This window comes from Danio rerio, chromosome 8 (genome assembly GCF_049306965.1).
Source record: "Danio rerio strain Tuebingen ecotype United States chromosome 8, GRCz12tu, whole genome shotgun sequence".
Classification (NCBI taxonomy): Eukaryota; Metazoa; Chordata; class Actinopteri; order Cypriniformes; family Danionidae; genus Danio; species Danio rerio.
The window spans coordinates 56,529,247-56,542,090 of NC_133183.1; the positions used below are offsets into that span (position 1 = coordinate 56,529,247).

At 38.8% G+C, this 12,844-nt stretch overlaps 1 protein-coding gene across 10 annotated transcripts in view; it reads right to left on the reverse strand.

Moving 5' to 3' along the window:
- The window catches only part of acot7 (acyl-CoA thioesterase 7), a 138,593-nt gene that overhangs the window by 45,311 nt on the left and 80,438 nt on the right, over window positions 1–12,844 (reverse strand). For all 10 annotated transcript variants that reach the window (XR_012383685.1, XR_012383684.1, XR_012383686.1 and 7 more), the window contains one exon: window positions 5,726–5,842. Coding sequence is in view for 7 of the 10 variants with exons in the window: in XM_068222932.2 (XP_068079033.1) it covers window positions 5,726–5,842 (117 nt within the window). In the remaining 3 variants the exon portion in view is untranslated. The remainder of the gene's footprint in view (window positions 1–5,725; window positions 5,843–12,844) is intronic.

Consider the following 12,844-nt stretch of genomic DNA (forward strand, 5'->3'; position numbering starts at 1 on the left):
GCTGCTGAGACATCTCAATGATCAGTGGAAACAGAATGTACCTGAGCTCAATTTAGAAATTCACTGCAAAGGCTGTGAATACTGATGTACATGTGATTTTTCAGGTTTTTTATTATTAATAAATTTGCAACAATTTAAAAATATCTTTTTTCACATTGTCATTATGAAGTATTGTGTGTAGAATTTTGAGGACATAAATTAATTTAATCTATTTTAGAATAAGACTGTAACATAAAAAATTTGGAAAAAGTGAAGCGCTATGAATACTTTCCAGATGCACTGTATATAAATGTTTTAAATTTTTAAAAAAAGATGATAAAATTTCATCCATTAACAAATCAAAATTGATGCTGCTGCCAAGTCGTTCTGATAGAATTATCACATATCCTAACATGTGATAACTCGGTGGCATTAGATCATTGCTTTGTCTGACTGAACAGCTGACTGACCAAATTAGTGTGAGTCTTTCTGTTTGCCCTGCCAATGACGGACATGTTTGTCATTGTTGCGATTCTGTTTGTTGACGCTAGTGATGTAGAAATGAGTGTTGATGAGTTAAGCCCTAGCCACATACTGTAGCTGCTACCGAAATTACACAGACAAACTGAATAATTTAAAGGTCTGAAAGCTTTACCTAGTACATGCCAGAAATTCACACAATGCTGTAAAAGTATTCTAATCTGAGAAGAGTGGGTATTCTTAGTGAAGCCTCATGGAATTAAAACCTGAGTAGTTAGACAAGTAATGAATGAATTGAGAAAGTAATGGGCATAATTAAATAGAATGAATAATTCATCTTTGCACAGTTTTCATTATGAAAGAACAGTAAACCTTAAGGCTCTGTTCATCCTTTAAGATGCTGTATGTACGTTTTGGCTCTCTAAAACATAAAAATACCATAATATGTTTGTAGATATTTAAGAAACAGTGTAATTCATTAATTCAGTCAGGAATAGGCAGCTATGGTTGTGGGAATTCAATCATTTAAAATACAGTAGGAATGTAAATAAAATTGTTATGGTAAATTTAGGTGTTTCCTTTTTTCATAAAAATGTTGTAGTACTAACTTCTACACGTCATAACATTTTAATACAGACTAAAACACAACCATATGGGGATGAGAAAACTAACATGATGAACCACAAACAACTTTTCCCATAAGCTATAATTAGGCCCACACAGAATCTGCGCGCAAAATTCCGCAGATTTTCCGCAGAATTCCGCAGATTTCTGCAGTTTTTTAGCCCATTATAAATTCTGTTTATTTACTTGAGTAAATGTGTACATCAGAATTTATTCAGTTTTTATTCAGTAATTTATTATTTTTCATTTAATATATTAAAGTGTAAGTTATGATACTCCGCTGGATATTCCCAAAATAATTTTGCAGAAATCCGCAGATTTTTACCAAAATTCTCCGCAGAAATAGCAAAAAACGTCCGCAGATTCCGTCTGGCCCTAGCTATGATACACCATCATGGTAACACACATAAAATTAAAGCAATGAACATTATTTATCAACATTAGTTGCTAAATAGGTATGGATATATCCAGAGATGTATAGTAATGAAGTAGTACTACTTCACTACTGTACTTAAGTACTAAAAGGCTGTATCTGTACTCTACTGGAGTATTGTTTTTTCTCCTACTTCCACTTTTATTTCAGTACATATTTTTGATGAGTTAATACTTTTACTCCGGCAGACTTTTTACGTGCTGCATCGTTACTCGTTTCTAGGGGTGTCAAAATTATCGATATCGGTTCAGTAATAGATCATAACCGGTTATTACGCACTGACATCATTTATCTCCTATGCGCGATGCCGCAATACTATGGTGAAGGAGGCGAGGGTGAGTAAATAATAGGGGTGTCAAAATTAATTGATTCTTTGGTGCAACGTGATGCAGACGCGGACAATTCGGTATCGGTTCAGTAATAATCATAACCGGTTATTATGTACTGACGTCATTTATCTCCTATGCGCTCTGTCGCGAGGGAGGTGAGCGCGAGTATTTACAACACTCAGCCAACTCAGGGCCGGTCCGTGGCATAGGCACCATAGGCAAATGCTAAGGGCGCTGTATATCCAGGAGGGCGCCACACTCCACACTACGAGCACTGCTCCGTTTAAGCCCTCGCAATATGTGTTTAGCCAGGATAGCTCGGGCTGAGAGAAGCTCTCAGCAAGGGACCGTCGGAAAAGTGCTTATTTTTTTCGTTTTTTGTTTTTCTGCTCCGCTCTTCGCGAGCTCTCCCTGTTGCGAGAGCTTAAGTGTGTGTGCGTGTGTGTGTGTGTGTTTGTTTCTTTGGTGCTGTCTATGTTTGTGTTTGAATGAGACAGTGTGGTGCTGTGTCTCTGTGTGTTTATACAGACAGCTTGTTATAGCCTCTCCTCTACAATATAACACTGTATATGGAAAGCATCGTCAATGCACCGTGATGCACCGAAATATCGAATTGAACCGAATCGAAGGCATGATAATCGTAACCGAACCGAACCGTGAGACCAGTATACTGTAGGTACACACCTCTAGTAAATAACACTCTTACTACAATGAAGGGGGCACAGCACACGAACCGCTATTTCACTACTACAGAGAAATGCTGTAAAACTCCATCTTTACCTCTCTTCCCTATGGACATTTGACCCGCTGGCGTTTGTGAGATAACTTTTTCTCTCCTTTTGGATGTTAAAGCAATACTTGTGGATCCAGACATGAGCGTGCCTGAGGTGCGAGTTTTCTCCACTGTGTCTATTATGTATTACCTGTGATGTGAACAGCGATTTCATTTCGAAAGCCAAACGCAGCCCTGTTCTGTTGAGCAGGTGAAGACAATGACCAGTCATAGGGGTGTAAGACCTCGCCTGTCAGCGCTCAAAAATCAAGGGGGATAATATTTACATGAGTTTATTGGCTATAAATGCTCATGCTGTCTTCTGTGCATGTATTGGAGTTTTGTTTGGTTCATTTTAGAAAGAGTGTTTTCTTTGAGCAGGTCAAATTAAGAGTTCAGTTCATATATCTTACTGCTGTATTAAAGAACAAAATTGTCTTATAATAATAAATAAATATAAATATATTTATAGATTTTATTTAAAAAAGTTCTTGTGTTGTGAAGAAAAAAATCTAATTATGTATGGAAAGCATCGTCAATGCACCGAGATATCGAATTGAACCGAATCGATGGCAAGATATATGTAACCGAACCAAACCGTGAGACCAGTGTAGATTCACACCCCTGCTTGTTACAATTATAGACTTTTTTTCGTAACTGCTGCATGGAGGGACCATAGCGACCAGCGTCTTCCGGTAGAATGTTTAGAACTTCCATTTACAGCATTCACAACTGGTAATTTGCGATCTGAAAATGGGTTTCAATAGCGTTTTGAGTGGAAGGTGTGTGTTAAAGCTGTTTTAATCTGTCAGATCTGTGGTTCAAGCGCGAGAGAAGACAGTATTGTAAGCCATGTTTCTTTTCGTTCTGCTTAATCAAGTGCCCCAAAAAAGATATTTAAAATAAAACAATATGTCTTTCGACTGCTTTCTTTAATAGCTACATTACACAATACTTGTACTTTTACTTTCAGTATTTGAGTAGTAAATTTTGAAATAAACTACTTAAGTACAAAAAATGTTGAATACTTTAGAACTTTCACTTAAGTATGGTGCTTAAAGAGCACTTCAACTTCTACTAAAGTCACTTTTTTGATAAAGTACTTGTACTTTTACTTAAGTCTGGGTCTCTAGTACTTAATACATCTCTGTTTATAACTCAAGAGAAAAACTAAATGGAACCATTACAATTTCAACAACAACAACAAAAAAAGCACAAAAAAGTAAAGTGTCATGCATGATATTCTGGGAAAGTGAATTGCGGTTATTTCCCATATCGTCACCTTAGAATTATAAGGTTCTATCTGACATTTTTGTCAAAATTGAGTTATTGACATAATCTTATTAAATGACAACTTATTTACATTATGGGATGTTTTTTTGAGTTGTTCACATTTTAAGACTTTTTATTAAAAAAAAAAAAATGTTACACACATACTGTTTGCTATGGAATGCAACAACTTTACAGCTCAATATCTCAAAATCATTGAGAACGCAGATAGAACCTTATAATTCTAAGGTGATGATATATAAAGGAAACTTACTGTAATCCAGGTTATGGATGTTTACTGACGCATTTTACAGTTTTCTACCACTGAAATCACTGCTTTTTTTTACTAGCTGCTTTTATTAAACAACTATTTTTAATGAAGTGGGTTAACTTTGACATCATGAATATCTATTTTCTTCTCTCTTAATATCTCTTGTCCCTGTTTTAGCAAATCTGGCCCTTGCTGTCTGTTCATTGGCCTTTCTTGCTGGTCTATTTGAGAGCGGTCAGTTCCTCTTGGAGTTATGTGGCTCACAGCATTAGTCTTTTTGCCTTCTGGCTCAGGCTCATGAGGATGTGGGCCAAGGAGAGGATGATGTCAGTCAATTCCTTATGGTCTTAGTTCTGGCTCAGTTTCTGGGTATCAGGAATCTACTTGTGCAGCTATCTTACTGTTTCCTTCTCTGGTGTTGAAGGTTGTTAGAAGCCTTGGGTTGGACAGTGTCCATCACAAACACTTTGCCAGCTCTACAGGCACAGACTGGCACTCTTGTGGTGAGAGGAAATGGCAAAAGGCAAATGCAAATTTCCATTCAGAAGTGGTAGGATTACTGTAAAGAGTATGGCCATGTGGCTGACTGTTTCACTTGTAAGGGTGCTAAGATTGTTTACTGGGCTATAAGCAGGAGTTAGCTAATGGATGTTTGTGTTGTATAATCATTTAAAACAGTGGTTCTCAAACTGTGGTACGTGTACCACTAGTGGTACGCGGGCTAACGTCTAGTGGTACGTGGAGGAATCACTGAGTAATGAATTTAATTTGCACAATAGCACCAATGTGATCAGCATTGGCTGTAAGCCTACAATCAAACTGCTGTGCATAAAATGTTTACTTTCGTGCATCGCATAATCAGCTGCTAAAAAATCAATTCAATTGGCGCAGAACTAGAGAAAGAGGTGCGTGGTGCTTGGAGAGTAGATACTTGCTTGAGCAGTTGTCTCAAACCCTCGGGACACAGACCGTCACCGGTTTATAGGTCAATTGGTACCAGGTCGCATAGAAAATCATTAATTATTTCCGTTTTATTTATAATCTGAGTCTGAACGATCATTTATTGGAAAAAAAACTTTTATTTTGAAATATGACCAATTTCTCTTGTTACATCTCAGTCACTTGAGTGCCAAAATTTAACCAACTGATTAGCAAGATGAGTACTGCAGCACAATGTGCATGTATATTCCAGGCGTGCCGAGTTGAAAACGTCTTTTCAGAATGCTGCACGGCGAGTCACGTGACAAGAACCGACTGATATGCTACTTTGTTTTAATACCGGTGATTATGGTGGTACATGGAGTGACAATTTTTTTTCTGAGGTGGTACTTGGTAAAAATAGTTTGAGAACCACTGACTTAAAACATAGTTTGGTCAAATAAAATAAAATGTTGGAGAGGCATTGAGGCAACTTTAAAAACCAGTAGTGGAGAGACTATGTAAGTGGAATTGTTTACATATGTTTCTAGGGTTGGATAGTTAGGGGTTCCAGGGTAAGACGCTGCTAAAAAGTCAATGCTTATATCAAAAACAAGAGTGGAAAGCCTTGGAGGAAGTGTTTTAATTACCTTTCTTGATCTTGCGATGAAAGTTAATGGCGTCCACAGATGCCGTCACAATGTTGGTCTTGCAATGACGGGCAGCAACAATCCCTGCAACCTCGTCCATGAGCTTCATCGTCACACCTGTAGATACAATCAGTTCCATATTAAAACATTTAACTAAAAATGTTGTCCTGACCAGAGCTGGACTGCTGATGTCTGATTTATCCTCTGTAATGGCAGTGTGTAGTGATATTTAAATGTGTGAAATACTATCATTTAAAGAGAATTAACAGTGTTTAGCTGCACACAACAGCAGCTTGGATTGTTAATGCAAGCTTATAGTCCACTTCATTAGTATCCCTTCATCATTAACACTATTTTTGACACCTTCAATTTGACCATACTGATTTTATGGTGGAATGTAAGGCATTTTGTAAGAAGCATAGTTCTGGATCTTGATTCGGATGGGTTAAACCATGTTTGGAGCTGTTTTGAATTACTATACAAACATAAACCTGCAACTGTTGCTTGCCAGCTATGTTGCTATCAGTACTGAGCCAAAGTAACAGTTTTATTTTCTGTTGTTAGATTTTGCTGTATTTGGCTTAATCACTCCTGGCTGGCTCGCCAAATTATTCGATTTTGCTGTATTTGGCTTGACTGCTCCTGACTGGCTCGCCAAATTGTTACATTTAGCTGTATTTGGCTTTACAGTTCTTGGGTGGCTCGTCAATGTATTAGATTACTCTAATACATAAAATAAGTGAGCTGACCAACGTTCTTACAAGGAGAAGACTTTATTGAAGGCAGTGAAAAGTACAGTTCCTCAGCATCCCCGTTAAACCGCCAGCCTTCAAATAACCTAACCCAAAGTACTGTTTGTGAGACACTACTTTTTTTACCCAAATGGCTTGGTTGTGTCACAGCTCTCGAGTTGCTGTAGGCCATTTCATTCACAGGTTTTCAGATGTCTTCTATTTGTGGGACAAATGGTAGATAAAAATTTGATTCAATCTGACTTAATTGAGTCAAATCAATGATTCGAATCTTCAAGATCCGGTTCATTGAAATGAGCTAATAAATCCCTGATCGATCTTATTGCGTAGGTTGATCCCCTACAACTGAATTAATCTCATTGAAACTCCAAGTGATTGCACAAGAGAGAAGTTAAAGGCCTACAAGTCTTTGGATGCCAAAAATTTTGTTCTGTGTGGTCATGTGCAAGAAATGTTCCATGATTACCAGATTCAAAATTTTGTAGTGCTAAAAACTGAGGTTCTGCCTAGCCAAAGACAAGGAAAGAAGACAGAGCAACTGTATACAAGGCCTGCGTAATCATCAACAAGCAAAACAACTGCATTCTGAAAGCGAACTACACCTGGACGGCAGGGTATGTGAACTTACACTTTTACGTATCATTCAGTGTCCGCAGTTTAATTCACCATATTTAACTGTTTTTGCTGAAATCATTGCTGCAATCAAAAACGAGTAATGTTTATGATTCAGCATAGCATGAACTTTCCTACTATGAAATGAGAAATGCAGAGTCCAGCATTTTTAATTAGGTTGTCACTCCATATAGCTCCCTTTCAGCCAAAGACATCTGCAGTTGCCATTAAAGCAGTGTGGTGTACCAGCCTGATCTCACAAGAAAACGTAAGTATTTTACGTTTTGCCAGTTTAGTGGCTAATTCGTACGAATTCGTACGAGTTCAGTCGTACGATTTTAAAAAGGAGGCGTGGCACCTGACCCCACCCCTAACCCCAACCGTCATTGGGGAATAAGCAAATCGTACTAAATTGTACTAATTAGATTGTACGAATTCATACGAATTAGCCACTAAATGAAAAAGTTACGAATTGCCGTGAGATTGTGTTGGGTGTACAGTAAAATTTAAGTTTTCTATTTTTGGAGTTGGTCGAATTTGGCATTTTACCACACAACACAACATGTTTTCTATTGCAACTGGTCTTTTTTTGCAACCGAGAACCCGTGTGACGTCATGTGTGGTAATTCCTCTATCGGTTAAAAATTCCAAATTAGTGCAACCCAAGTAAAAATGTATCATAACCATACTTTCTACTAAAATATATACAGTAATTTATGTAATCACACTGTTGTGAACTGTTCATAGAGTAGAATTATTCATTAATTCATTCAGTTTTGCTTCAGCTTAATCTCTATTTCGGAATGAACCAACAACTATTCCGGCATATGTTTTACACAGCAGATGATCTTTCAACCGCAACCTAGTACTGAGAAACTCACATACAAACTCATTCATAGCCACACACACACACACACACGCACGCACGCACGCACGCACGCACGCACGCACGCACGCACGCACGCACGCACGCACGCACGCACACACACACACACACACACACAATTTGATTTATTCTATTCACCTATAGCGGAAGTCTTTGGACTGTGAGGGAAACCCACGCCAACACTTGAAGAACATTCAAAGTCCACACAGAAATGCTAATTAACCCAGCTGTGACCTTCTTTCTGTGAGGCGACAGTGCTAACCACTGAGCCACAGTGCCGCCCATTACAATTGTTCATACAAGCCAAAATTAAGTTTAGCAAATCATGAGCTGTCACAACTGATTTCAGTAGAATTTAGCATGTAACTAAAAAAAAAAATATATAAAAATAAGTTCAAATGAAAGCTGAAAATAAAGCACAAACAAATATTGGGCAGATAATTGTTGTTTTGAACAAATATGATAGGTAGATGAAGCTAAATTACAATTTAGAGCAACAAGTGTTTATAAAGTGTGTGAACCATCCTTTAAAATGCCGTCTAGGTGCTGTTGAGGAGTAATAATGTCAGGTCAGGTGGGTTACTAGGTGTGAAGATTGCTAAGTACAGCCACTAACTCAGGGAATATAAGGAAGACATCGCTGCTGACCTGCTTTGAGAAATATCTGGCCTGAGGTAATTCACTTGAACAGAGATGAATGGAAGCAGACTGCATGTGATATAGATATAAAGGGGTCACATCATGGAAAACTCGATTTCCTTTGCTCTTTTCAAATAAAAGCTTCAGTGTACTACTGTATCTATAGGCATATTCTGGCATGAAGGATGTTCACAACCACAATTTATACACGAATGTAATCGTTTCTAGCAGTATCACTTAATTACTAGATAGTAAACTGTAGTTTTAAGTAATACTATTATTACTAACTTTATTACCAGTGACATAATCATTTTTGGTGGCCTCACAACAAGAAGGTCGCTGTATTGAGTCCCGGTTAAACCAGTTGGCATTTCTGTGTGAAGTTTACATGTTCTCCCCGTGTTGTTGTGGGTTTCCTCCGGGTGCTCCGGCTTCTTCCGGTATTCTTCCACAGTTTTGAATAAAAAAAACACCAGGCTAAAGCAAATTTGAATTTTAGTTTTTATTTTAAACATTTCAAGGATTTGTAGTATTACAACTAACTGATACACATTATGGACTTGTACGACTTGGGAAACTATTCTTTATTCAGCTGGTCCCAGGACGATTGCAAACAAGAACGAGAGGTGCAGCAGGCAGTTAAAACGCGAGGCGCACAGGGCACATAAGCAGCGTGCAAAACGCTCACGGTGTTTAGTGTTGAGCAAAACCCTCAAAAATGTAATGATTAGGTTAGTAAGGGGTTTCAGATAGCATGGATATAAAACAGAATGACACTCATAGGAATATTTCTATATCTAGATTACTAATTCGCAGATGGGTGCATGTTTTGTTAACTCCCTTAACACCATACAGGCAGAGACTTGACTACTCGGGATAACTGTATGAGCTGATTTTAGCGATGGACCCCGGGGACTCTCATCTACAAGTGAGATTCCCTCAATTTACACATGGCAGTGAAAGCGCACTACACCACCCCCTCCCCCCTCCAAAAACTCTCTCTTGACAATCTGTGGCAAAGCTTCCTCACAACACTCAGCTAGTGAGAAAGCGTCATCTCAGGATATGCGATGGTGTAAAAATATGGGAGAAGCATGAAATGGCTGCTGAGGTTTTGCATGAGTGTCAAACAGGGGCATTTTAAACATTAGCGACCTTTTCTATCACGAGTAGCAAACTAAATTTAATAAGCATCACCTTTTTAGTGGCTGATCAGCAGTGTTGGGTAAGTTACTTAAAAAGTAGCCTAACATATTACAAATTATTACTAATTACTAGTAAAACTGTTGCACTACTAGCTACTGAACGTAAAGTAATCGGATTACTAATTTTTTTGCTTTCAAGTTACTTTGAAAACCCAAAAAGCCCCCAAATTTGTAGTTCTTTCGGTAATTTTTTGTTTAATATATATAAATATTGGTGTTTATCACCTTTATTATATAGACCTTTTTCTTAGAACGCAAAGTAACCCATCATGCTTTGCGTGTATGCGCAAGGAGAATACTAAGAACGTCCAAGCGGCAGTTGATGCATGTAAACAGTCACATTTGAACAGCTTTGTAACGATAGTTATAATCTATTTTATTTGCTTTTAACGTCTTTGAACTAATACTGCTGTCGTTATGAAGCTGCAGGCCCGGAGACCCAACTGCATGCTCAGACCTGCATGCTCAGACGGCTAGACCTGCACTTCCAGACCTTCACAGTGCCAAATGCTGTTTGAAAGATCGACTAACCTGATCCAGCTGCTTATAAATTGTAACAAACTATTTTTCTACTATAAAATATTACGCTATGATTACTACATTATTATTTTAAATATTAAACATACTAGATTTTGATTTAATGCAATAGTTTTGTTCTATTTATATTAACTGTATTTGTAAATAGATATTGTTCAGTTACTTCAATATTTTCAGACATTTATTGTTTTTTTTATCATTTATCACTGTTTTGTATTGAGTTGAGGGAATGAATATTATCTTCATATACAATAAATTTCTTCACATACAATAAATTATAGCACTCTGAGTAATTTTCTAACAACAAACTTTATTTCATGAGGTCCTACAAGTCATCAAGCTGTAAACAATGCAGAGAAAAATTTGTCTGTGCAGGGCTTCGGCCCTCCAGGAATTGAGTTTGATACCCCTGCTGTAAACGGAAGCTCTAAACATTCTGGTCGCTATGGCACCGTCCATGCAGCAGCCAAGACAAAGGTCTATAGGACAGGAAAGATGATAAAAAAATACATGGGGCACAGAGAGAGGGGGAAAAGATCGGCAAAGGACCTCAAGCCAGGAATTGAACTCAGATCGCCATGATCACCTTAGTGCTTTCCTTCAACCTGCAGTCACTACTTTATTTTTTCTTGTCTATCAGGATTAAAAAAAAAAAAAGTCCTGTGATTCCTGTTCAATTAAATCACACATAGAAGGTAAATCGCATGATAATGAAGACATAGGCACTTTATAATTGTAGCAAACTGTTTGGAAGCATTAAAGGTGTCCAAGAAGATGTCCAAAATCTTTGCACGCACTGACCAAGAGACTGTTTAGATGCCTGTCACTGATTTAAAGATAACAGATGTTTTCTGTATGATGACCAAAATAACTTTAAACACCCAGCAGACACGAGAGATGTCAACATGACGTCAAATTGACGTCAAATTGACGTACCCTAACATCATGGGGATGTTGCATTTCGTTTGGAAAAGAAAACCAGGTTGACGTCAAAACTCAACGTCAGGCCAACGTCAATGTTCAACGTCCAACCTAAAACCAACCAAATATCAACGTCTAATGATGTTACAGTTTGATGTTGTGTGGACGTTACTACTATGATGTCTATAAGATGGATTTTGATTGCCATACCTGACAGATAAATGTTAGTATCTGACGTCAATATGATGTTGGTTTAAGATGTTGGCTCGACGTTGGGTTTTGGTCACTTTCCAACAATCTAAAATTGACCAAATATTAACGTCATTTGATGTCATTATTGGACATCAAAATAACGTTGTCCTTAGATGATGGCTAGACATTGAATTTTGGTCACCTGACGTCACAACCTAAATCTAACCTAATATTATTTTGGACACCTAACATCACAGCCTAAATCTAACCTAATATTAATGTCTTATGACGTTGTGTGCCTGCTGGGCAATAACTAACTAGATGCACAACAGAATGTTACGTTTACACACATCCACAGATTACATGTAAATGCATCAGCTTTTCACAGCGTAATACTCACTACTCACTCACTACTCGAGTAATTTTGAAAATGCTACTTTTTACTCATACTTTGAGTAATATTTTTGTAACGGGGAGACTGACACGGAGGGATCCATTTTGCAGTATTTATTAAGTCACACTTAAACATCAACACCTCGCACGGCTGTGCGAACATACAACATACAACTCAACGATGATTAGTAGATAACAGAGGCAGAGTGATTACCAGGCTTGAGTCAAGGGCAGGCAGCGTGATTCAGAGTCCGTGTTACAGGCTTTAGTCAGGGGCAGGCAGCGAGAATCAGAGTCCGTGTAAGCAGGCTTTGGTCAAGGGCAGGCAGAAGACAGAGCAGAGTCGAGAAACGGGCTGAAGTGGTCAACGGGAGATCAGGCAGGATAGAACGCTCAGAAATGCTGGCCGGGGCTAAACAAGACTTCGCAATGAAGTGTGTGTGTGAGCTGCTTATATGTGGTACGTGGGTCATTAGTGAGATGGAGAACAGGTGTGCTGGGATCTGAGTGAACTGGATGACGTAATGGTTAGAAGTCCGGAGATGGTGACCTCTGCTGGTCAGCGAGGGGAATGACTGGGACCGAGTCGGTGACAGAGCCCCCCCCCAACGAACGGCTCCTGAAGTGAGGCAATTCTCGACGCCGGGGTCTTCCACGGGGGCGAGGGGCCAGCATCTCCGGATGTTGTGGAACTCTTCCAGTAGTGTGGTGTCGAGGATGTCCTTGCGGTTAATCCAAGATCTCTCCTCCGGGCCGTACCCCTCCCAATCAACGAGATATTGGAGTTGTCCACCCCGGCGTCTGGATCTCAGAATCTCGTGGATCTGGTAGGCCTCTTCACCATCGATCATAAGAGGCGGGGGACCCTGTTCACCGGCTGCCACCTCCCTATCCGTCTCGGCTGGACCAGCAGCAGGCTTGAGCAGAGAGACATGGAAAGTGGGGGAAATACGAAAATGATTAGGGAGTGTCAGTCTGAACG